Below are 27,007 nucleotides of genomic sequence, written 5' to 3'. Positions count from 1 at the left end.
ATTTCCTTTATGTGGCCTGCCACTCAAGTTTACACAGAATCATTTTTTTTTTCTTCTCATCACTGTGAAGTACTCAGTGCAAAAGCCATACCCTCTTAACAGCCTGTGCTTCTGGGCTGTCTGACAGACAGATGACATCAGGTCCTGCCATGGAGAGAAGGGCCTTGAGGTGGTTCCGTTTCGGCAGTTTGACAGGTGTCACCGGGAACTCAGGGAATGCTGCAGCCAGTGCTCGTGCACCTGCCTCATTGGTCCGAGGTGATATGCCCACAAAGAATTCTCGACCTGTGCCATAAACTCTTGTTTCATCACTGAAGTCAGGGCTCCGAATATAAATGCACAGCATGCAAGAATTTGCACTCGCTGAAACTCCACATATACTGCAAGCTCAGCATCACATAATAGTTGCATCATGAGAATGATATAAGAAAATAATATAAGACAGAAGGGCAAGAAGAAACACAAGTCAAGATGTGATCATTCAATCAAGTGCTATTGTTTCTGAAACACAATGAAGTGTGCTTTAAACACAACTCTTGAAGCATACCTGTGAACAGCACATTTCCACCTTCAATGACAGCTTTTGGGTCCCGGATATCAATTACAGCTATGCCCAATTCCTTCTTAATGGTCGCCCGGATTATGTCCAACTGCAATAAAAAAAATATAACTGATATATATCTATCTATATATAAGCATACAAGAGAAGGGAAATGAAGGGCTCGTTATACATACGAAAGAAGCCAACAGCCACAGAAACCAAGAAGCACAGGGGATGCTTTTTTTTGTTTTAATTTGTGATTTTCATCAGACGCGTAATTTGGAGGTCGTGGGTCTGGATCCCACTGGCGGCATGTGGTTGTTTTTTCTTCTGCTTTTATTTATCTCACATTGACTAAAATCACAAATTAAAACAAGAAAAGGAAAGAAAAATACGTCCCTATGCTCTTTCATTTTTGTGGCTGTTGGCTTCTTTCATACACATATACAGGGTGTCCCAGCTAACTTTATAGCCAACGTTTAAAAATACACCGAGGCACTCTAAGATGACGCACCCAAAGTCACTATTTTTTTATTGTGCTTAACTGCATAATTAGCCAAGGTTAATTAACCAACTCCGCAAGCAACCAAGATAGGCGAAAAAGTCTAATAAGAAAGATGTCAAGGCTTCCGCAAAACGTCCGACTAAACAGTTTTCAGCTTTTTTTTCGCCCACTGAAAATTGAAAATTGGTTTTTGGGGAAAGGAAATGGCACAGTATCTGTCTCGCATATCGGTGGACACCGCAGTAAGGGAAGGGATAAAGGAGGGAGTGAAAGAAGAAAGAGGTGGCCGTAGTGGAGGGCTCCGGAATAATTTCGACCACCTGGGGATCTTAAAAGTGCACTGACATCGCACAGCACACGGGCGCCTTTGCGTTTTGCTTCCATCAAAACGTGGCCGTCACGGTCGGGTTCAAACCCTGGAACTCCGGATCAGTAGCCAAGCACCCTAACCACTGAGCCACTGTAACGGGTTAATACAGATGCTCGCGAAATACAGAAAATACCACGTGACATGCCCGCTTACTCGCCGCGATTGCAGTGCTCTCGAACGTTCCGTGTATGAATGAACAGATCATTTAGCCCGGTGTGTTGCCGCCTAAAAAGTAAGAGGGCAGGGACGAAGCAGCTAACTGTGCGATTTACGCCAGCGGTACGCTGCCCTCGCGGCGCTTGATGATAGCGACAAGCAGACACAGCCCTTATCGCTTGCGTTCTCGTAAATCGCATAGCCAGCGTCTGCGTCGCAGCCCCGTCACCTTTTCAGCAGCAGCAAACCCGGCTAAATGAGCTGCTGGTTTGTTGGGCGGAACGTTGGAGAGCACTGCAATCGTGCCGCGCAAGCGGACATGTCATGTGGTATTTTTCTGCATTTCGCGGGCATCTCCAGAGAGCGAAAAAAAGCCGATACGTAGTAGATAGAAAGTTCGAAACTGTTCAGTTGGACGTTTCGCGGACCGTTCTACAACTTTCTCATTGGAATTTTTCGCCTATTTTTGTTGCTTGCAAAGTTGGTTAATCAATCTCAACTAATTATGCAATTAAGACCAATAAAAAAATAGTGTGAGTTGCTCCATACAACTGCCAGCAACATGAATTTGGTCGCGTCGTCTCAGGGTGCCTCGGCGCAAATAGAAATGTGAAAATAGAAAAAGTTTTGTCGAGCACATATTCAGGGTGAAGACAATGAGATATTTGAACTGCAGAAAATGCAAAAATGATTATATCCTCCAAGCTAAAGACTGCAGGTATTATTTCTTGGCTTTTCTTAATGATGCCAGCTTAGACAATGCAGCCGCATGCAATGAAACTGGTGAAATGCGTATGAGGTGACTATCAAAGGGTGATGGAGCATTGCACTCCTGGAAAAACACAAAGACAACTCGAGAAATAGACGAGGAGTGACAGCTCAGTCCACAACGTAAGCAGGACCACCCTTTCTATGTTCCCTCACAATGCCTGGAAAGAAGCAACAACAGGGAAACCCAGCTCTAAATGCTAAATACAGAATTCTCGATGACATGTAGCCTGCTTGAGCTGTCACATTTGTAAGAAAATCAGTGTAGCGACATTAACAGCAGTTTCGTCTCAGCATATCAAGACCGCATTACTGATTTGAGCCCTTAGCGTTGGCATAGAAATTACCGCACTGTTGTAAATGGTTCAGTAGAGTGACAGTCAAATCGAATGGCATTGAAAGCTTGCTTTTTGACAGCTCCAGCAAGCTTCAGCTTAAGAAAATTTTCAGAAATTCTCTGAAGGACACTCCGGGTCATTACAGGGTGTTATTTTGTTACGTAAGACTGTTGATACATTCCATCATGCAGTGAAAAAGTGAGGCGGGTACGCACAACCTCTGGCACGAAAATGAAACTATGACGTAGTGCTCAAGCAGCGCTGTACGACATACAATAGCGTGAACTCGCTCCATGACTTTTGTTTCATTCGTCCACTTTTTGTTTCCCACCTTAAAGGATTCAGTTTCTGAATTTTAACTGATGAAAACTGTGTTTGCTGAAAGCAGTTGTTGTGAAAACATCACTGAAGTGCAAGCGTACCGCAGCTTCAACCGCTCCGCTATCCTCAGCAAGTAGAAAATAGAGACCTACAGCATAGCGCACACCGCCAGAGCACACGCGCTAATTGGTCCCAACGCAGCGAGTGCTCGCAGCTGGGCAGCACCTAACGCTCTCAAGGCGTTCTGCGCACAAGCACTGACGGCGTGCGCTACGCGGTAGCGGTACCCGCTAAGCTGAAAAGAGAGTAGAGAGTTATAGCCGGCTCGGCTACAGATCCGGAGTTCCCGGGTTCGAACCCGGCCGCGGAGGCTGCGTTTTTATGGAAGCAAAACGCTAAGGCGCCCGTGTGCTGTGGGATGTAAGTGCATGTTAAAGATCCCCAGGCGGTCGAAATTATTCCAGGGCCCTCCACTACGGCATCTCTTTCTTTCTTCCTTCCTTCTTTCACTCCCTCCTTTATCCCTTCCCTAGGCGCAGTTCAGGTGTCCAACTATATATGAGACAGATATTGCGCCATTTCCTTTCCCCAAAAACCAATTATTATTATTATTAGTTATAGCATAGCGTGATCACCTACCGCGAGGCACTGCTGGGCGCACACTGTTTGGCCCCGACGCGGATGGTGCGCACGCAGCTGACTAGTGTTCCTGTATATGCTCCCTGCTGTATATGCTCCCGCAGGGAGCATATACAGGAACACTACAGCTGACGGCACGTGGCACCACCTGGCGTCCTCAGGGCGATCTGCACATGCGCAATGGCACATCGCGGAAGCGGATCGCGCAATGTTATAGCTCTCTAGTATTAGAGAGTTATAGCATAGCGCGATGCACGATCTGCTACCGTGAACAGCTTCCGCGAGGCGCCACTGCGCGTGCGCAGAACGCCTTAAGGGCGCCAGATGGCACCACATGCACGCTATCTGCGTGCACACCTGCCACGTTGAGACCAATCAACGCGTACTCAGTGTTCACGTGTCAGTCTGACAGTGGTTCTTGCGGAACCGCAACACGGTGACGGATCGCGCTATGCTATAACTGTAATAGCGTAGCGCGATCCGCTACCGTGATCCGCTTCCGCAAGACGCCACTGCGCATGCGCAGATTGCCCTGGGGACGCCAGATGGCACCACGTGCCCGTCAACTTTAAGGACACTGAAGGAAAAGTAGATTTCAAGCGGGTAGAATAACCAAGCGAAGGTTATCCGACTGGTGGCTAAAATCAAGACAAGAGTAAAATTTCACAAGTAATGGCTAGGTGGCTTGAACCACTGCCCGATTTAAGGGGTTCAGCCTTACCCATCCATCCATCCTGCGTGCACGCCAGCTGCATTGGGACCAATCGGCGTGTACTCAGCGGTGTGCCGCGGTAGTGGATCGCAGACCGCACTATGCTATAACTCTCTAATGTCTCTTTTAGCATAGTGCGTACCACACGGCGTCAGTGCGCATGCGTAGATGGTCCTGACGCTGCAGCTGGTGGGCAAGTGGCGCCATTTGGCGCCGTCATGGCGATCTGCGCATGTCAACTGCTGGCGTGCGGTAAGCGAGAGCGGTGGCGGTATGCTAAAGGTTTCTAGCACCGTTTGCGTGCGTGCCGCGTATATCTTATCACGGTGACCAAAAACTCAAGGAGCAACTGGCGCCCATTTGTTTAGGGGATGCGTCCGCGGTCACAACGCGATGGCGTCCCGCATAGTGGTGCGCTTTGTTTTCCGATCCACTAGAGTGGCTGCCGCGGCTGTCGATCCGAGCGCGATCCACTTCCGCGGGAAGCCACTGTACATGCATAATAGAGAGAGGCGGGCTAGTTGGTGATTTTTAACATTTTTTTTTTCAGATTCAGATTCAGTAGTAGAATGCATCTTGAAACCGCGCAAACAAGACAAGAGATTCCGCGCTCTGTCCTGTTGGTTTCTTCCACGTCCCTTGTCTTTTTTGCGCGGTTTCAAGATGCATTCTACTACTGTACATGTGCAGGTCATCCTGAGGGCACCAGCCAGATGCGCGCACGCCTGCCGCATCAGGACCAATCAGCGCGTGCACACTGGCGGCGCGTGGAAGCGGATCGCGCTATATGCTAAATCTGAGACGTTACAGAGAGTTATATCATAACACGATTACAGCACTGCACGGGCTCGAGCTTACCCGAAAGCCCGGACCGGCCTGGGTACAGAGAGTTTTTGCCGGGCCTGAGCTTAGGGTTGCAGGCCCAGGCCGGGCACAGCAAGTTTGTGCCGGGCCTAGGCCGGGCTTTGGGTTGCAGGGCCGGGCTCAGGTTTATGAAGTGAACGGGCACTTGCACTGAGCGCCTGCTTATGTTTATCGTGGGGTGTACAAATGGCAGGTCAAAACAATTAGAGCCAGTTTTCAAATATTTCAGTACGAACTTATTAATATTCGGTAATATGTCATGTGATATGTTGAGCATGCAAGAAAAAATTAAAACAATGCAGAAAACAATAATACAGGCAAAACAGCATATACAGGGTGTCCCAGCTAACTTTAGCCAGGGTTTAAAAATACTCCGAGGCATTTTAAGATGACGCGACCAAATGCATGCTACTGGCTATTGTATGCAGCAAGTCACACTATTTTTGTATTAAGCTTAATTGCATAATTAGATGATATTAATCAACCAACTTCACAAGCAACGAAGATAGACAGAAAGTATAATGAGAAAGTTGTAGAACGGTCCGCGAAATGTCCAAATGAATTCTAACTTTCCATCTATTACATATCTTTTTTTTTTTTTCACAAATTGCAGATGCACGCGAAATACAAAAAGGTACCACGTGACATGCCCGCTTGCGCGCCGCGATTGCAGTGCTCTCACACGTTCCGTGTGAGTGACTTTATGTGTGAGAGCACTGCAGCGATTCAGCAGCCGACTGTGCGATATAGGCCAGCGGTATGCTTCCCTTGGGGCGCTTGATAGCGACAAGCAGACAGTCCTTATCGCTTGCGCTCACGTAAATCGCACAGCCAGCGCCTGCGTCGCAGCACTGTCACTTTTTTAAGCAGCAGCACACCGGGCTAAATGATTTGTTCGTTCCTACACTGAACGTCTGAGAGCACTGCAATCGCGGCGCACAAGCGGGCATGTCACGCGGTATTTTTTTTTTGTATTTCGCGGGCATCTGCAATCAGCCGAAAAAAAGCCGATACGTAATAGATGAAGAGTTAGAAACTGTTCAATAGGACGTTTCGCGGACCGTTCTACAAGTCTCTCATTGGACTTTTTCGCCTATCTTCATTCCTTGCGAATTTGGTTAATTAGTCTCAGCTAATTATGCAATTAAAAACGATGCAGAAATAGTGCGAGTTGCTCCATACAATAGCCAGCAACATGCATTTGGTCGCGTCGCCTTAAAGTACCGCAGCATATTTTTAAACCTTGGCTAAAGTTAGCTGGGACACACTGTATACCACTCTTTGCATAACTCAATTTCTTAAGCACTGAAAGTCTTATCAACACAGTACTTTTGCTCGCCACCTTAGCTTCGCAAAATCGCTATGCATGAAGCGTAAGTACGGCGTCCACACACAAAATGAAACATTTTGCTTTGCTTTAATCATTCGGATATAGCCTGAGACGAACAGGAAATGTGAGGCTATCTTCGCTGTTTGGGTGCGATTTGATTTTCAGCTCCGAAAGCATTACACTTATCACCTACCCCAGCATGCGCCTTGGCTCTGTAATGCTCCGCGCTCTATATTACCGAGTCGTATTTCCTGATAACCTTAGTATTATTACTTCTGTTTCGTCGTGGCACTCCGCCGGGTTTTCCGGAGTATAGCGGAGGCTGCGCGTGCGGGCAAATCAGGGCCTTGGTGGGTGCATACAATAAGTGCTTAGCTCATACCACCTGTGTAGTGTGGTTTTTGCCCTTTTGGTCTCTGGGTTTGTGCGATGCATTTTTTCATAATTATGGCACAATATTTATGAGACTTCTCTCTTTTTTGTCTGTCAATTCCTCCTTTTTTTACCATTTCTGTGCCCTTTAATTCTACAAAAGCTTTATAAACTAAATGACTAAGATAAGACAACATTAACACTCAGTTTCAGCGAAGTATGGGGCCCGCAGAAGTTGATATCTTCATTGCGCAATATATCCGAGCCCAGTTGATGTTCATGTGCTTTGCTTGTGCTTCATGGTAAGAGCCAAGCGACAGTGGGAGAAGAAGCTGTTTGAACAGACAAAAGCGGACACATTGCTGCCTTTTGGTCTCTCGTGACTTCTTGCGTGTTGGTGGCAAACCGATCGCAATGTTACAGGCTGTTTGATAAAAGGTCCATTCGATTCGATTGCACTCGCTGCACCAGTTCTGTAAAGTTCTGAAGCGGTGCCGCTCCGCGAGTGTGCAGCGCCAGTTCCGGCAGTTCCAAGTGCAGCTTGGTACTGACTGCTTCCAAAACGAATAGTCGAGTACAGGCCTGGCCGTCTGCTAGCCTTGGCATCGCCCACCTCAATGGCCGCCAACATCCCGAACCACGTAAAAAATTTCGAACACAACACCGCAGCGAAGTGCTGCCATGAACCAGTCTTGATCGATGCATGTGCACCTCGCAGCAGCTGGTGCGATACGCATGTGTGTTCTTTTACTCAACACACAGAGGTGTGCGCGCGCCGAGCGACCGTAAATAGCGGCGCTTCCGCCGCGATTGTGACGGCCGGCGGGCGGGCACTTTCCCCACTTTCGCACCGTGTTCGCGCGCCTGTCCACGAGTAATAAACGTTGCAGACGCCAAACCGCGTCTACTTGCCCGATACACCAGAGCTTTCACTCTCTAACCAGGTTCAGCGGTAGCCAAACTATACGGCTAATTGTTATTCGCTGCGTTAACCTTGCACCAAAACAGTTTAGTTTAATGGGGGTTTACCGTCCCAAAGAGACTCAGGCTATGAGACACGCCGTAGTGAAGGGTTCCAGAAATTTAGACCACCTGGGGTTCTTCAACGTGCAACTGACATCGCACAGTACACGGGCCTCTAGAATTTCGCCTCCATAGAAATTCGACCGCCGCGGCCGGGATTGAACCCGCGTCTTTCGGGCCAGCAGCCGAGCGCCGTAACCACTCAGCCACCGTGGCGGCTCCTTGCACCAAAACAGCTGGAAGACTGGTGTAAGACTATAACAGACCGCAATAAAACTTGTACATATGCTGCTATATAAGAAGAGGAAATCACATCAAAAACAAACAAAACCTCTCTTTCTGGCGACGAACAACGACAAACTATTTTTCACTGAAATTCACAGTAACAACATTTGCGCTTCTGTAGCGCGTTTACAACTTTTGTGTTGTTTCAGGCTGAGCCGGGGGCCCGCACGGTCCGTGATCCGCTTGTGCGAGAGCCACTGCGCGTGCGCAGTTATAGTGCCTAGCACATACTTCTAGGCAGTGTTGTAGGTGTTACCGCCCTACGTTACCTACAAAAAATGTAACGCGTTATCGTTACGGTTACCGAAAAAAAGTACCGCACGTACCTTTGCCGTTACTTCATGGATATAAATTTTAAGTTTTCGTCACCTTAAGAACTTACGATAACAAATTTATAAAGCTCACATTTCACATATAACATCTAGCCCAAACAACGATTTTACGCGATATCCTGATTTAACGAGAATAGTTTGCACAAGTGTGCAGGAGCTTAGCAATGTTATTGTGGCGTAAAGTTGCCTGTAGAGTTACAAGTGTTGGATTCTAGCTCTGTTGCACATGGTGAAGCCATCTTCTGAATGTGGCATTAAACACAAAATGACACTCCATCATCAATTCTAACTTCACAAAGAAAACATTGCTGAACTCTCAACAAATTTAGAGTAATTCTGAAAAATGTGATGTTCCAAAATGCTCGGCATGCTTCCACTCTGTAGAGTTGTGTGAGTGGTTTGGGAAGGGGAGGTAGGTGAAGGCAAGTGTGTGAATGCGTGTTCATGCACGTGTTTTATGGCTATTGTCTTTTTTCTAGTTATTTGCGTTGTCAAGGGCAGCTGTTTTCTGGCATGCATGCGAGCCCCAACAAGGGTTGTCGGGAGCAGCTGTACATTTTGTTTATTTACATCACTTTAGGTGCTCTGCGCTTTTTATTTCTAAAAAAGGGGGCGGAGTGGGTCACAACTGGAACAAAAAGTATCTAGTAACGTGACACCTCACGTTACCGAAAAATGTTAACGTATGTTACCCGTTACAGTTCCGAATTGGTAACGAGTACGTTACTAAGTTACCAAAAAAAGTAACGCGTTACCGGTAGCGCCGTTACCGACAACACTGCTTCTAGGCACTATAGCGCAATGGCACTTGTGGGCGCCAGATGGCGCCACGCACCCGTCAGCTGCAGTGTTCCTGTACGTGCTCCCGCAGGAAGCATTATACACTAGTCAGCTGTAGGGTGCCTAGATGGCCGGGATCAAGGCACCCTAGTCGGCTGCAAAAAACACAGGAGCCTGGTCAGCTGCGAGCACGCCTGCCGCGTCAGGACCAATCAGCGCGTGCGCAGTGGTGCCCCGCGGAAGCGGGTCACGGTAGCGGATCGCGCTATGTCAGCACGTACAGCGGAGCTCCTACGCGCCCAGCGCCGCGCCGCGACGGGCGTCGAAAAAAGGCATTCACCTCCATGCTCCCTGTGCTGGCGCGTTCCCCTCACGAGCAGACAGAAGGAATTTCAAGCGTGGAGAAAGTGGATTTGGTGGTGGGGGGGGGGGGGGGGGCGCTGAAAGGACAACTTAAACCGCGAAGAAAAGTTCCAGGAACCTGAAAGAGCTTCAAGCCATGAAGAAAAGAGTCCCCGAGAGAGCCTCGCGGTCCTCCTATTGTTGTAAACCGCACCCCTCTTCTGACGCGCGCGCGCTCAGGCGCGGATATCTGACATGTACAGATATCTGTGCCATGCGCGCGCGTCGTGCTTTGCGCATGCGCAGACAGGATCCAGCGTACGCCCGTGCGCGTAGGCGCTCCGCCGGTACGCGTAGGATGTGTCCATCGAGTTGGGGCTTTAAGCCCCAACTCGATGCACACATCCTAGGCGTACGGCGGAGCGCCTACGCGCCCAGCGCCGCGCCGTGCCAGGCGTCGAAAAAAGTCATACACCTCCATGCTCCCTGTGCTGGGGCGTTCACCCTCTCGAGCCGACCGAAGGAATTTCAAGCGTGAAGAAAGGGGATTTGGGGGGCGCTGAAAGGACAACTTAAACCGCGAAGAAAAGTTCCAGGAACCTGGGATAGGTTCAAGCCATAAAGAAAAGAGTCCCCGAGAGCCCCCGCCGTCCTCCTATTGTTGTAAACCGGACCGACGCGCGCGCAAGCGCGCGCGCTCAGGCGCGGATATCTAACATGGACAGATATCTGCCCCTGCTCGCGCCTGCGCGCGCGTCGCGCTTTGCGCATGCGCAGACAGGATCCAGCGTACGCCCGTGCGCGTAGGCGCTCCGGCGGTACGCGTAGGATGTGTCCATCGAGTTGGGGCTTTACTGTGCGTTGCCAGTGCGCACGCGCGACTGGTCCCGAGGCAGCAAGAGTGCTCGCAGCTGGTCGTCGGCACCTGGGGTGATCTAACGCGATCTGCGCATGCATACTGACGTAGTAGGGTGCCTCGATGGGCTTTCAGGGTCGAGACACAGCTTCCGCCGGGTACATGTTGGGTCCCGTTCGGCTGCACTGAAAGCAGTGCAACGACGGTCCGTTTGTAGCAGAAAGTTGCGGTTAGTTACACTCGGGGACAGGGAAGGAGGCGGCCCCATGTCCCCGAGCCGTGGGGCGTGCGTTGTTCGGGCTAGGCGGAGGGGTGAGAAGGGTATATTGGAGAGACAATGGGGGGCCCACTCATCCTCATCCTCACTTATTGTACCTTAAAGATCCCGTCTGGGACATTACAAAAGGGGGGGGGGGGCAGTGGTGTAAAGCGGTCATACAAAAGCAGCAAAACAAAAAAATATCAAGAATAACAAGTTTGACGTGGTATTAACGTCAGGTTGCATTGCTGCATTGCTAAAAAAAAAAGCTGTCCCCAAATACAGTACATGTAATTTGGTGTATTTTTTACTCCAACAAGGAGTGGTACCACCAGGCATTTTTGGAACAGTGAATTAGAGTTAGCCATGCAAAAGTAGGCAATATTTCTGTTCTTTTTCCGGGCAACTCGGTGCTCTGCAACAGTCGTACCTTCGCGTAACGAACGCAGCTGAAAATTACGAACTTTTCCAACAAACAGGACGACTGATTTCCAGCTGCAGCAAAAGCCGCGCCTCTCCCTCTTTCCTCTCGGTATAAAAGTAAAGGTGGAAAGAGGGGAAAACGGGCTCGTCGTTCACGCCACGACCACATCTCCAATGGAATTCGCCGGGCGTTTTCGTGCCGTCGTCGTTTTCTGCACCGCCGGCTGCCCCGAGTGGCAAAGTGGAGAAGTGGAAATCCTTCGCTCCTCTTTCAGGGGAGAGGCGGGATTGGGAAAGTTTGAGGGAGAGGGTGGGTGGAAAAGAGCGGAAAAAGGGAGAGGGAATGCCCTCTCTACATTCAGGGTAGAGGAGGGAGAGGGAAGGAAAAGAGAAGATGGAAGGCGACGGGTGGCCTACAGTCGGATACAATTGAAGTCTGCAGTGAAGCTCCGCCCACATTCAGGACCGGCGCACAGAATTCCTCCACGACAAAAATGCAGGCCGTTGTTAAAACTTCCCTTGTCACCTAAACAAGGATCTTACCATGAGAAAAAAGTTATAAGCTCTAGAATTTCGATATCTGGCTTGTTTAATAAAGTCAAATATTGAAAAGCTGATTTCGTTCACTTTTGTGACTAACCATGAGAAAAAAGTTATAAGCTCTAGAATTTTGATACCTGGCTTGTTTAATAAAGTCAAATATTGAAAAGCTGATTTTGTTCACTTTTGTGACTGGCTAGCGGAGTAATACAGTACGCCGCGGACCGTGGCCCAGTGCTAACTGCTGTTTTTTTTTTTTAAGTTGTATCCTAATATAGTTGCTTGGGCGTCCTCCTGGGCTGCGGGAGGTGGTTGGTTCGAAACCACGGTGTTCAAAACCCATCCCCGGACAAGGATGGGTAGTAACGACCCCCGGCCCGGCGTATTTCTTTGCTGTCATACCACAACTAACGCTCAAACATTCGCGTTTCACATTCGCAGGGACTCCGGAACTTTTTTTTTCAGTGTGTGTGTGTGTGTGGGGGGGGGGGGGGGGGCAATATTTCGAGCTTATTTTGTTATTTATTTAATGCTAATTTACATAATAGATTTTATATTTCCATTATTTTTTATTTTTCAATGTTCAATGGTTGATGCAAACTGTCACGTTGAGGACACTCCAACAGACAGGAAGACAACGAAAAGGCTTCCAGAAGAAACTGCTTAAGGGGCTGACTCGCGCCCGCTAATAACTGAATGACTTGGCGGCGGCGATAGCCACAAGCGTGCTCGGCGGTCATCGAACTGAATACTTGCAGTTTTTGGCCGCGCTCAATTTAAAGCTGGCAAGGAACCTTCGAGATAAAGAACCAAAAAGCAGCTACAACAGTCTGAAAAAATGTGGAAGCGTTTGCACGTGGCCACGATCAATGGAGATCAGTCCGGTCGCATCTCGCATTACAAAACAAAGTGATAAAGCCGCGTGCTGGCGGTTTTGAGTGCGAACGAACTAACGGTGCAAAGATTTACGGCAATATAAAACGAAATCAAATGGGAAGCTTTACGCACGAGGAGTGATCAATTGCATCTAAAATGTTTATGCATGGTTTGTTTAAATTCTGCTAATCATGATCATGTACGCGGGTCAGACAGCCGACTTCTGTTGGGACATGACTGGTTAAGGTCATTCATATACGAAATGCTTTACAACTGGCTACTAAGCCAATTAAGTAGCTCAGCCCAACTGTGCTTTGCATTAAAAGAGTCCTAGAACTGAAATGTTTCAATTGTCAGAAATCGAATCCAAGTGCAAGCAATCGGAGACGGGGGGGGGGGGGTGCTGTTCCCTCTGGAAAAATGCTGAGGGAAGCGATCGCCCCCCCCCCCCCCCTCCCACCACCCTTGTTCCGGGGTCCCTGCACACTCGTAACCATCCTCCATGTTATTTCTTCTATCAGCTGACAGCAGTGGGGATGAGAGATTTATTGCTGCGGACGACTCTGGACGACAGACGGTTCAGCGGAAGCGATCGAGGAAGGCGGCCTAGTTCCTCCAACATCCAATCCCTTTGATAGTTTAGCGCAGCGTGTTTGAAGGCCCTGCACACGTGGAGTAATGAGCCACCTCTTTGGGCTCTTTGACCGAATTCCACCGTCACGCTGCCAGAAGAAATGGGTGCCGGGTAGCACGTCTTTCACAGCCCGTGCCAATTTTGCGTCCGTGCGTTCCCACGCTCGCTGCTGGGACAAATGGCCGTTTATCGGCACCTGCGTGAGCTACGCTGCTGATCATCACTGTTCACGCTCAGGGTACTCTTTGTGCGGCGGTGTGAATGTGGATACACCAACAAACGGCGCTAAATGCGTCTGCGCGATTAAGTTTTTGGCGGGTGACAGCATCTGAGATGTCGCAATGAGTTTGGCCTGGGAATGGCTTCTTTGAGTCGGTGACCAGAACCGAAAACGCACTCCCTCACCAGAACAGGATTTGACCACAACGTTCTACGAACAAACCAATTACGGAGTGGATTCCAAAAGAAGGCAAGCGTAGCAGGGGGGCGGCAGTAGGTTAGGTGGGCGGATGAGATTAGGAAGTTTGCGGGGATACGGAGGCTGCAGCTGGCAAAGGACAGGGTTAATTGGAGAGGCATGGGGGAGGCTTTTGCCGGGCAGTGGGTGTAGTCAAGCTGATGATGATGATGAAACACTAAATACACATATTTTAGCAGTGCGAAAAACGAGGACAAGAGCCAAAAAACGTAACACGACACAGGTTACGTCTCTGGCGCCTGTGCTCGTTTTCCGCCCTGCTAAAATATGAATCCGCACCAACTCGCCCAGTTTTCGGTCCTTCCTACGTCTTGAAATATATTCGCCACGTGGGAAAGTGCTCTTTTTTCCACGATATTTGATTGGATGAATTAAAACTGCATGAGATCGAAATGAGCTAATGACAGCTGGCTATAGTGAAGGCGGGGATACTTGGGTATAGAGACCCCTTGTACTGCTTTTTTGCACTCAACTTTTGTATTATATGTTTTATGAATAAATGAAATAAAAAGAGCTTGTTATAGGCTGATTTCGCCAGGTTTCTTAGTGAATCAATGACAGTTTACTCCTTTGCGTCTTTGTATCTTCTAAATAAATAAATAAAATAAAACCTTTTGGTGAAATTGTCATCGCGTAACACGACTCGTCAGCTACGAACCACGAACACGCCATCTCATCGTATCATCTTACTTCTAGTTAACATTACCCAGCGGGGAAACGCAACTATGTGCATGATTTTGTTGCTGGACAAGCCACATACAAAAAAAAAGAGAAATTGAAAAAAAAGAACAGCGCAAAAATAGTTACTGCGCAGCTCATCCTTCGTGTAGCTCATATGCCGCGAAACTGGCCTTGTGAGCAGTCGTAACGTTCGAACAATGAGTGTAATATAACCCTACATAATTCGGCGATCCGAGCACTTATATTGCAAATACGGAGGAAAACGAAACAGCCGCGGTCAGTTTTCAATGCAGCCAGCCCGTGATAGCTTGTCGATTGCCGTGCAATCAGAGCGACTGCATCGCGCAAAAAAAAAAAAAAACAGACGGCAAACCGCCAGAACATGCGAAGCAGACATTCTGAATCGTACAGGCGCTGTCAAGGCGTACAGAGGGGATTACCCTCCCTCCCCTCCCCGCCTCCACTTGTAGGGGAGAGGAGAGAGACGCCGGACTAAGAATGGCTCAGCAAAAATGAATAAAAGAAGCGATTACGACTAGAAATGGAGTAAGAACAGAATCGGAACTGGAACGAATTGGTGAGTGAAAGACAATGGAATCAGATTTGGAATACAATCAGAATTATAATAAATTGGCGAGTGAAAGAAATATGATGGCCGATCTGCGTCAAATGCGAATTAGGTGCGCTAGCAGTTCGGTTTTCCCTCCGGTTCCGGTATTCAGATCCAGTGTTCACGGATTGGCAGTTGTTTGGACAGCGATAATATAACCATATATGGGGAGTTGGTCATTCTCTACATCCATAGATCCATTGGAGTCTTCCTACCACTTCCTGGCGCAGTGTTACAGCGGTCAAGCGATGCGCCACTGCCCTTCCATGGCTGGTTCTGCCATCGGCGGGACCGGTCGCTTGGGGTGGGTTGCGACCTAGGTTGCTCTTCTCGAATAGCCTCTCACGATTAAATGAGCTGCGCGCTTGACGCGGTAGGCAGCTTGCTAGGTATGTTGTGTGCGACAACATATATCTTGGCAGGTGAGCAGCCTGCCACAAAACAGCCTTCAGACAGAAAGACAAACACACAACGGCTAAATGCGGGGAATGGCCACAAGTGCCATCGCCCTTCCTCCGCACCAATCCAGTTGATCGCCCAGAATTTTTTCTAGACGGTGGGCAGACTGACGGCTACCAGCTCCGATGCGCCATGACGCGACATCGTGAAGTGATTAAGCGGAGAATGTATCACGATGCGCAGTTGGCACCCCGCAGAACTGAATCGTGGCATCACCAGTATGGCGTTTCGCACAGTATTGTTTTCATGAAGCGCAGCGTGTCGTGTTGCAAGGCCAGATGACGCCGGGTCATACATGCGTAGCGCCTAGGTGGGTATGCTGTACAACAATCGCGCTTGTTACGCGCCGTTTACGAAATAGGTTCAACCTGGTCCATGAAAACATGTCATAAAGTGGTTAATCGGAAAAGTTCAATGATTTAAGCTTGCGATGCCTTCGAGAAAATCACCACGGAGCTGTATTCCCGCTCAGTCAAATAGCACAGCTAAATAAGCGCAACTCGCGTACCAACCGTAGGCTTTCTACTTTTTAATCAGTATACTATTGCTAAACGGGCGAGTTGGTCCCGTCTTTTGCGCTGTTACCCTCAAGATGTGAATCAGTATCAACGCGACAGCGTTAAGGGCCCCAAGTCGCAGATAAGCCGGCGACGTCGTCGGCGCCGTTGGCCGCGAGCGAAAAATCCCTGGAGAAGTAACAGTAACGTTTGCCGGTGCTGTTGGTCCGGTGGTTTCCAGAAACTGGATACACCGCTTGAAGGTTTCTCGATGAAATGACTTGCAGGCGAAGCGATTCAGCGAGAAACGAAGAATTTTATACAGGCTCTTTACAGATGGATACACAACTATCCCCGGCCGGCCTAGCCGACCGCCTGCACGACTGGTCGCGATAGGTCACTCGGGAAGAGCAACCTGCGTCTCATTAGCCCCACCGGTGGCAGCGCCCGCCATCGCTGGGCAGTGGTGCACCGCTTAATCGCAGCGCCAGGAGTGGTGTGAGGACTCCTAGGGATGTACGAATGTAAAGTAGAGAATGACCAATTCTGCGTATACGGGCATCAACTCATTAACGCTAACTTATACCTTTAAGGCGAAGAAGGCCGAGGTGTCTATTTTATTGGTTGGTAGCCTCCAGATCCTTGGCCTTATAAGGACGGCTGCTGAGGTTACCCGACCTCCTTTCAAGCTTTTAATACTAGCCATTTATCAATCTAGTCTTCGCTCTCTATACTAGGTACAAGGAAATAACTTTTGAAACTTTGTACACCGCTTTTTTTTTCTTATCTGTAAATTCTGGCGAAAATATTTCCTATACCTTGAGCTTGGCGCATGATAGCCTTAGCTGCTTATGCGCCATTAAACCCAACACAACACAACACATTATACCTTTAAGGCGGAGCTTAAGTGTCCTTTCCAGTTCTTTTTTTCTGTATATCTGTATTATTTATTCATCTTATTTATTCAGCATCCCACAACTGGGCTGGCTGTCAGAGCACTCGTCTCGCATGCGGGAGATGCAGGGTTCGATTCCCAGTGCCGCCGGATACCTACCGGTGATAAATGTGTACAAGCTTCTGCCTGGCCTGGCGCTCAACTTCTTTGGGGCGAAATGCTTGGAAATGGGTCTTTGACCCCGCCTTGAGTATAGACGACAAAAAAAAAAGGGCCACAATGGGCTGTATTTACAGTACAAGGCGAATTTCGGTCCATCGCGGATAGATTTTCCATCGAGGGAGGGTGATGTTGTCGACATTTCACCCCAGAAGAACCAGACCAGGAGAAATCTGTACCCATTAGAAAACCGGTGGGTTCCCGGCGGCACAGGGGATCGAACCCAGCACCTCCTGAATGCAAGGCGGGTGCTTCCGAAGCGGTGGCCCTGAGGTAGAGCATCCGCCTCGCATTCGGCAAGTGGTGGGCTCGACTCCCACTGCCGGCCGGGCACCCACCTGTTTCCTTAGACAGATACAAGCCATCACCTTGCAAGGTGCACGGCTTCCAGGGGTTGGATGGCTTGGGATAGGAACCTGCGCCTTCAAATCCCGCCACTGTGTGAGCCTGGAACAGGCACTTCTCCCCACTGGATGGAAAATCTATCCGCGAGGGACAGAAATCCGCCTTGTGCGGTACAAGCCCACCGTGGTCCTTTTGAATGCTGCTGATGCTTCTGTGTACCAGCGGATCAAGGTCCAGAGAGAGCTGTGTGTTTTGTCTCACAGGCGATGGTGGGTGCGTCCAGCGAGAGGGGAGGCGTTGTCGCAAAGACACCGTGCCGCTGAGGGGAGTTGGACCACTGACGCTGCGGTCGCCATCTACTCTGCAGGTGTGGAAGAGCTGCTTGATCCTCACGGAAAAGGAGAGGCCGTTGAGCTAGTGCGTGCGCGCCCAGTGACAGCGCATCGAGGCTTTGCTCGCGTTCGAACCGCGTCTGCCGAGAGGTACCACCTTTAGCAGCCTGTGAGGTCGTTCGAAACTGGGCTTGGCCCGCGAGGGGCGCAGCGGGGGTTTACGGCGCTCCTCCAAAGCGCACAACCCTGAAGATGGCAGGGCGCCAGGATGGGGGACGCTTGTACCAGTTTTTACCGGTGGGTGTCCGGCGGCGAGTTTCGAGCCAACTACCTCCTGCAGGCGAGACGGGTGCCAAAGCCAGACATACTAAGCGCTACATCTTATCCCAACACTGCTTCACACTTATGTGCCACTAACCGGCTCCCGTTAAGGATCACGTTGAGGTACAGTTGCAAACACGCGAGGGAGTGCCGTAGTGGGCCAGTTGAGGAAGGAGTAGGTTTATGGGTCTTATTTGAACCATGTATTTGTTGGACTTTCTTTGCCGAAAAAAAAAATGGGGTTCAGCATGGTTTTCTTACGTAAATCACCCCATAAATCCAGCCCTGTACTGAGGAACGCTAGAAACTTTTCAATCGGGGGCATACGATCCCTCCCGACCCGCTTGTCGAGAGCACCAGCGACCACCACACTGGCGTTACCCGGGCGAAGGGCTTTTTTTGGCCCGCGACAAGTTTCCGCCCGCGCAGCGCCAGAGGTCCTCAGACGTGACCGAAGATGTTTCCGCCGAGCGCGGCCTCCCCTCCCCAGGGCCGCGCGACTCGTTCATCGACAGGCTGCCGCGCAGTCCGCGGCCGCAACGAGCACTGATGAGCGCGCAAGGCCGCTGCACACCGAGCGCTCGCCCAGGGGGACCCCGCACGCCCGTTCCTTTCGGCGAGACCGGAGGGCTGCGCAGCATTTCCACCAGCAAAGGTCTCAAAGGCGCCATGGCGCTGGAAAGAGCGCCGGTGTGGGAAGCTCCAGTGGAGCGGTGGAACACTACGCAGGCTGCTTTCCGCATGCCCCGGCCCATGTCTCGACCACGCCGAGATATAAACTTCTCCTGACAAGGCATTCCCCTCTGCGTTCCTGGTAATAATAAAAAGATCACGCGGATCTTAGGGTGGACATCGAGCAGGCGCGGTGACGGACCGTTACAAAGCCTACTGCGCATGCGCGCGCTTACCGCAAGCAGTCAACCATCATCCGCGGCAGTATATATGGTAGGGGTAGGGACCATGGCTATCAGCGGCGCTGTCTGCGCGCGACAGCCAGCTTTACTTGCTGCCTTGAATGGCATTACACCCGCTCGCATTACTTTTCCCTCGTGGCATCTATTCTCTCTCTAAAAAAAAAAAAAGCCAGACTGAAAAAACCTTAAGAAAGAAACAAAGAGACATAAAAAAAGCTAAAAAATAAAGAGACGTACTATGGAGCTGCAGGCTGACATTTTCCTTTCGCGGCGCGCTCAGTTTTTCTGTACCTCACAACGCAACCTTGAAACAGAGATCTAAGGCTTTCGCCTTAAAAGTGACAGCGAAATCGAATTGAAAGACTCCAGAAGCGCCACCCACCATCACGTCCCCACCCCACCTCCCTGAGTCAGGGGTAGCCCGTCCAACCACCGCCACCCTCGACTTACGTTCTCCATGAAGAAGCGCCGCTCACCAGCCTCCAGAAAAATTCTGTCGCGTGTGTGAAGCCTCGGCAAAGGCATCAGGGTAATAATAACCGAGGGTTATAAACCAAACTCGGATGTCGCGTCAGATGTCTGGTCGTCCCGTTAACCTTTTTCGTTGCTTCTTACATATATAAACAAGTGTGGGGAGGCTTATACCGGCAAGAACGCTAAGCAGTGAGCTATGACGTTTCCAGCTCTGACAAACGCGTGTGTTCGGTGTAAAACGTGAAAGGACGAAATCGGGGCGATTTTGAGTGCGCAACGCTTTGGTTGAATGGCTATTAATTTTGTCAATTTTTAGTTGGTTTTTAAGCGGACTGTTGCAACGCATTTTTTTTTTTTCAGGATAATATAATTTTAGCGGCCGGGTCGCCTATCCTGCGACTAGATTTTTCTCAGCAGCAGAGTCCTCCGGTGTTAGCCTGAACATGTAGACCGGCGGCTAAATGTCAGTGCAATTACAAGTCACGTGCTGTACCCCTTTCTTTTCTTTTTTTTATAATAAATGTACTAGGTAAGTGATATTTACGAATATTCCGAATGGCCAAAGATCGATATGCGAGAAATTATCAGGAACTATTTCCCCGTTTGCGCTGCTCTGTATCCTACCGTTTTCTCATGTTATTACGTAGTATAAAAACACTATTGATACTGTGACTGCATGAGTTATGAGGAGTGAACACGCGCATCAAACACTAACGCACTGTAGTATCCTGAATACCACATTAAAATTTCGCGCAGCTCTTCACCCACAACCTTACATCGCACAGAAACCGCTGTAAAACCGGCTTGGCGAACCAGCGCTAAGGTGAAACTGACCACGTCCTCGTTAAAAACTAAGTGCCTCCGGCAGATCTTAACGGTGCGTAAAAGCAACTTGAGATTAAGTTCCGATTTTCCAACGTACGCTGATCTACGGGGAGAAGAGGGGCAAACGCGCTGGTCAGCTGCCTCTCTGACCAACTTCTACGCACTCTTTTGAAGACCTTTCTCCGTTTCAAGAAAAGGCGGAATCCGGGGCCCTCTGCTTGGCGCAGCTGTCACAGCCCGTGGCGCCGATCAGGTGAAGCCACTTGCCCCCACATACATGCAGCGAAACACCGTGGGGCGACGCAAGAGGACTGCTCCTCACGCGTGCACCGCGCCCACGCGGCCGGAGCATGCACCACAGCTCGCACGGTGAATCGCGGCGGCGTGGCGCAAGTCTGCTTGTGCAATCGGCAGAGCCACTGCCCCTGTAAAGCTGTTACGCCAGGTTCAAACCCCGGAGCACGACGAATTTTTCTTCACCCACAAACTTTCTGTGACAGCTGCATACAGCGTTCCTTTGCAGCCGCGTGGGATGCCGAACCCTTATTTCAAATCTACTCCACCATAGGGAGTAGTAATGCACTGATAACGGCGTGAACACGGGACCGCATGGCTTCGCGCACGTTGTCGGGAGCACAAGTGTCATGCAAGCCCTGCTGCGTGGCTCCTTTGGACGTTTTGGCTCGTGCCTGCTCTGGCCCATCGAGCCACCAGGAGCGGGCACGCTCACATCCATCTAGGCAAAAGCGGATGGACAGCACTGGTGGTATACAAGAACGCACTGCGCATGTACGATGGTCCCCACGGCCCCGTAAGAATGCGCTGATGTGTTCCTATATACACCACGCGCTCTCGGTCACAGTGATAGAATATAAACTGCACCAAGCGTGAAGTGGGCTCATGCCAACAATCTTCAACACGCGCGCTCTTCCTCGGCAGCGCATACGGGTCTCCCAGTTATGCTTTATAATTGACGTCCTTGATCGCGAGGCACGCATGACAGCGACCACCTTTTTACGGCAAGTGCTTATCCAGCTGCTACGCCTAACGCCCGTTAGTGCACGGCTATCAAGAGGTCACGACGTAGAGACGCGTGTATGTTCGCCCATACTCGCTTTCCATGTACGCACACTCGAGAATCCCTGTGCTGCGCTGTCAACTTCGAGGAGGGCAGCATCTTTGGATTTCTTGGCTTAAAAATTGAGGGTCACTGCGTTTCTTTCCACACAAAATTTCTGGTTAAAAGAAAATAACGAAAGGATGGGGGTAGGTTGGCTCCCATTCCCTCTCCACATAAATCTAGCCACGAGTGACGATCCAAACGGTAGCTTAGTTCGAGTAGCACGAATATTTTGCCGTGCTTCTGCTGCAGCGTGGCGACGTGAGGCACTGCTCACCACGAAGGCAATGCAACCTGTCGTCTGGTCTCTAATGGTTTTACGGTTAAATGCAGTACAGCGACTTTATCCACGGCGAGTATAAGCAGCGCACAACAGTTGTGAACACGCATCTGCAGAAAGGATAAATTTCAGCCATTACCAAGATCACGCCGGTCCAGAACAGCCAGAAGGGCATTTTGGCTCCTACCCAACCGCCGCCTCTGTTGGGATCGGCCACCCAATCTGCGTCTCAAGCGCAGGCCACACGCTGAGTCGTGATATATGAACACAGCACAACGGAAATCTTCCTGTGGCGACGCACTCGGACTGCTCAAAGCGATTGAGCTGTCGACTTCGCTGGCGAAGAAAGAAAGAAAGAAAGAAAGAAAGAAAGAAAGAAAGAAAGAAAGAAAGAAAGAAAGAAAGAAAGAAAGAAAGAAAGAAAGAAAGAAAGAAAGAAAGAAAACGGTATGCATGCGAGCCAAGACCTCATGCGTTCTGCTAGGGTCAGGTAAAGCGGCGTTGTTGGACGATCTCGCAGGAATAGCAGTATGTATATTTCCTTAATTTTTTTTTTTGCTTCCGCGTGTCCACATAAATAACAAGCAAACATGTTTGATTTTTGGGTACACAATGGTTTATGGGGGTTTAACGTCCCAAAGCGACTGAGGCTCTGAGGGACGCTGCAGTGAAGGGCTCCGTAAATTTCGACCACCTGGGGTTCTTTAACGTGCACTGACATCGCACAGCGCACGGGCCTCTAGAATTTCTCCTCCATCGATATTCGACCGCCGCGGCCGGGATCGAACCGGCGTCTTCAGGGTGAGCAGCCATAACCGCCATAACCGCTGAGCCACCACGGCGGCTCTCTTGTACAAACAATCTAGCTCAGAATCACTAGTGAGCTTCAGTTAGAAAAAAGAATAAAAACCTCTCAGCACCCCAAAGCCCACTCAACTCATATGGGTGGCCACGAACGCGGGCCACCGCTCGAGCGTACGTCAACCGAGCAGAGCAAGCCGCCGAGCCAGGGAGCGCCCGTGACCGAATGGTCACATATATACACGAGATCTCACGCCACTGCACGGAGCGACGAATCCACTATCCTCCGTCTCTCAAATCAGTCAATAAATTTGAGCAGGTGACGTGGCGCCAGCTACAGTCTCGCACCTTCCTCTCCCCCGCCCATTTAGCACTAATTCACACAGGGCTGTTCTCTCCAGTTCTATGTGGAGCTGATTTCCACCACATACTCTACATATGCCCCGTGTTCCAGCCGCCATCAGAGTGGCTACTCACTGACCTCGAGCGATGGGTATAGTCGCGGTGTCCAGCTCCGACCCAGCTGTCCAAAAACAGCTGGTGGGCTGGGCTTTGGAAGTCGCCAAGCGTCACCAACTGCTGGCCACTCCCGAGGAACATAAGGCTCAATATTTATTAAAGTTTACCACCACTGCGATGATCGTGTTTCTTCTGTCCCTTGGTGTAATCTAGCGCTGTTTTAGTTCGACGATGAAATGCCAAATAGTCCCGGTCCTTGCTCTTTCGTCTGCACGGCGAGAGGCAGTAGTAATTTGCGGTGACAACACGCGGTTATCCAGAACTTATGATTCACATCCCAAAATAACCCACCCAACCATCGAATAGAAACGAAACGAATGGCGAAAGCAAATTTTCAAGTGTCTCCTTTTCCACCCAACCATCATCACATCTTCACACATCAGTCACTACAGCAACTAAATGTCCCAGACTTTTTCGCCGCCGCTGGTGCAGGGCAGAAGGCGCACGTTCAGCTACAGGCTCCTAGGAAGTGCCGAATGACATTACGGAGCTAAACCAAAGATAGTCGACAAAAATTTTACGCAACGCCATGCACAAGGACTCCTGGGCTGATGCTTAATGGCACATACGCGATAAAGAGTATACCGCGGTATTTCGCGTCTTCAAGCTTTCCGTTATAGTTGGATACGAGTAAACGAAAAGATTTCCCACAGCGGAACATAATTTAGAATGCAAGCGTTGTGTTTTTTTTTTTTCTTGCACATGTTCCTGCGTTGTAAAGCATGGGGCGTCCCGCAGGAGCAAACCGTGTGGAGTGCAACGCGCAGCTAGTGCAGTTGCCATTTATAGAAGCCAGACAAAATGCATCCTCTTTACTAAACTAAAACTACACGAAGAATAAGTGACTGAAGAAAGAGGACGACGGCAGGATGAAGCTTCATGCGTAATAAATGAGCGCATTTTTCTGTCTTGCTCTCTTTGCGCAGATATTCGTCGTGCAAAATTAAAGCGCTCAATTAAGCATCTTGACGAAAAATAAAGAAACAATAACATAAGGCATAAGTCGCGCCGTCAGGCCGGCCGAAAATCACACCAGGGCAAATTCTATGTGTTGTGCCCACTGGCGACAACACTTGTGCATCTACGAACGTTGCAACACTCGTTCGCGGACCACTTGTTCGAAACGGGTGGGTGGGACCATTCGCAACCGTGAAAGAGTCGCCAGTCCACACACTGCTCTCCCGTTATCTTGCGAAAGAAGAGCGTAGACTGCGAACGACGGGGGCAAACTGCCATTCGACCAACCTTCGGTCAAAACTATGCCACGTGGTGACAACGGCATACATACACTAGGGGCACGAAGAGCTTCCGTGCGCCCACGAAACTGCCCACTAACTTGGCGGCGGAGAAATTGCCAAGCACGGTCGGCCTTCGTCGAAAGGGATCGATCTCTGCTATCTCTTATTTACTCCCACCATTGCGCGTTCTACCGGTGCTTATCGTGGCAGCAAGTATCGCGACAAATAAGCGATTTCATGTCGCCAGCGCGGCCGAAAGGACACCGCTCGTCTGCGGCGAAGCCACTATAAAAATGATCTCGTGGGAATAGAAAACATGGGCCACAGAAACACGATGTGTCCCTTTCGAAGATCCTGTTCAAGCTCTCCATATGAAAAGTTGTGCCATCGTTCAACGCGGAAAAGAAAGCTGACATCGCTGCTCTTGAGCAAGGCTTTACGTGCTGCGAAGCAAGCTGTCACATTGATGCCGTCACTACCGGCGTTAGCCTACCGAGCGGAGTTGGTGGTTGGGATTAAATGTGGACATTTATAGAAACAAGGGCGCTGCGGTGGTTATGGCGCTTGGCTGCTCTGATGCGGGTTCGATCCCGGCCGAAATTACATGGAGGCGAAATTCTACAGGCCCGTGCACTGCGCGAAGTTAGTGCACGTTAAAGAACCCCAGGTGGTCGAAATTTCCGGAGCCCTTCACAACGGCGTCCCCCATAGCCCGAGCCGCTTTGGGAGGTTAAACCCCCATAAACCAAACCAGAAACAACTCAAGGTCGTCTGCAACACGTTTGCGACATGCGTCTGCAACATGCGCATTTTCTTTTTTTTTTTTGCTTTCTGCGCGAAAGAGCGTGAAGCGTGAAGAGCTGGGCGAGTGGGTACATGATTGTAGAAATAAAATCAGAGCAAAGGACGGAGACACAGAACAGCGTCGTCCTGTGGTCCTGTTCTGCGTCTGTTCTTTGCGCTGGTTTTCTTTCTGAAAATGGGGTATTTGGCCCCGACCTATGACGAAGACGCGCCTTGAACGGCCACACACTGTGCAAAACAACCGCTTCGCGGCCGAGCGCGATAACCGAGGCAAGGAGTACCGGCAAGAAAACGGCAGAGCGTCCTCCTTTCCATTTTGTCGCCATCGTGTATCGCCACAGTAGGGCTGGAGGCTACTGACGCGCACCACTGATCTGTGACGCGCACTTCTGTTCCCATTTGTCGCGCTCGCAATGGTACCCTCTCCAAAGTTTTCACCGGACACTTGGCAACCTGTAACTGTACTCCGCCGGGGGGTTTACTCCCACCTAAGCACTGATAGTCCGGACAACTTCTTCGGCTCGCTGTTACCACAAGCGTAATGCAGTGCATTCAGCGCCTGTGGATTGAGCATGAGCTGCTTGGTTACATCCCATGAAATCGGCACCGAGAATGCGATAAAAAAAATTTCTCGAATACTTTCAGAAATAAGTGTTCGATTACCTTTCCTGAGCAGTGGTCAGAATTCCTAAGAACATAGCCTAGACTCGGAATGTTGGCCCGGTGTTATGCCTCACATTCAAAAGAAACACAAAAACCATAACATTTACAGACATTCTCGACTGATTTATCAGAGAGGATTTGCGTGCAGTGCACGCTGAGCTTCGAGCCTCCTTCGAGTATTCAATCTGCTATTTAAGTAATCCTTTTTTTCTCTTGCGCTTAGTGGTGCACTAAGTAGAACACATCCTCTTCGCTACAGAATATAATTTTTGAGAGCGTTTGTAAACGCTTGAAACAAAAAAAAAGCTCAAGAAAAAAACAAAAATCCTACCATAGCCTTCCTGCTCTCCCTACAGCTTTCGCCAAAAGCTCTCAAGTCGTCGACCAGGGAGGCGGCGGGGAGGGGGGTGCTTTAATGATAACAGCACCGATAACATTCCACGTCGAGGAAGATAAAAGTGCATTCCCAGCAGGCGCGGTACGCAAGCACGTAGAAACGGTCGCCGATGTTGCGTCGAAGGCTTCAAGCACGAACCAATCGTGACTGTGCAGCTGCTACGATAACATCACGATCTATACCGTCAGCGCATATGAAAACAGCCAGTCGTGCAAGCGTGATTCACCACACCCAAATAACACGCTGAGATGTAGATGCGCGCGACTTTCGAGATGTGATGAATGGGTGTGTCACCTGGACACACGAACTGCTCCAAGGTCTAGGATATCAAACATGCGTATCACTGTAAGAAATATCACCGCAACCCGAGCATAGTACCAACAAGGTCGTTACTGACTTACTGCCAGTGACACACTGAAAACAAAATTACAGTCTACACATTCGACAACTGACAAGAGTGAGAGCTCACTGATGAGGCAGTTAGAAACGAAAAGCGACCAACGCCACTCCTGTGACCGCTCCACTACTACAACGGCAGAAATATGCTTATGTTTCTTACTTCTTTCTGGCGCTGTCCGTTGGCTGGCCTGCAGATTAAGGCAGCACCGTTGCAAATGATAGCGGTGTCATCAACGAATGCGCAGTCCGGTGTTGACTCGTCGGCCTGCAGTTCGATGACATCTAGGTCGAGGCTTCTAAGCGTCTTGCAAAATTCCTCGTGCTCTTTTCTCGCCAATTCAACGTTTATGTCGCCTATAACTCCCGACGCACATTGCTTGACGCTGTTCGGAACTCGACACACTATCGCATGCGTATACCGCCCGAACGCCATTTTGAAAGTGCTTGTGTTGGCAAAACAAAACTCGCCC

At 49.8% G+C, this 27,007-nt stretch overlaps 1 protein-coding gene across 1 annotated transcript in view; it reads right to left on the bottom strand.

Annotated features, from left to right (window-relative positions):
• The window catches only part of LOC144114541 (N(G),N(G)-dimethylarginine dimethylaminohydrolase 1), a 42,982-nt gene extending 15,979 nt beyond the window's left edge, over positions 1-27,003 (bottom strand). The window contains exons 1-3 of the mRNA XM_077648345.1: positions 26,698-27,003; positions 548-650; positions 92-285 (exon numbers count right to left, since the gene is read on the bottom strand). Of these exons, the coding sequence (XP_077504471.1) occupies positions 92-285; positions 548-650; positions 26,698-26,970 (570 nt within the window). The 5' untranslated portion in view covers positions 26,971-27,003. The remainder of the gene's footprint in view (positions 1-91; positions 286-547; positions 651-26,697) is intronic.
• Between the last annotated feature and the right edge of the window lie 4 nt (positions 27,004-27,007).

The sequence above is a fragment of the Amblyomma americanum genome, chromosome 1, assembly GCF_052857255.1.
Source record: "Amblyomma americanum isolate KBUSLIRL-KWMA chromosome 1, ASM5285725v1, whole genome shotgun sequence".
Taxonomy (NCBI): Eukaryota; Metazoa; Arthropoda; class Arachnida; order Ixodida; family Ixodidae; genus Amblyomma; species Amblyomma americanum.
Note: the sequence above shows the minus strand (reverse complement) of the source record. Positions and strands in the feature narration are given on the sequence as shown.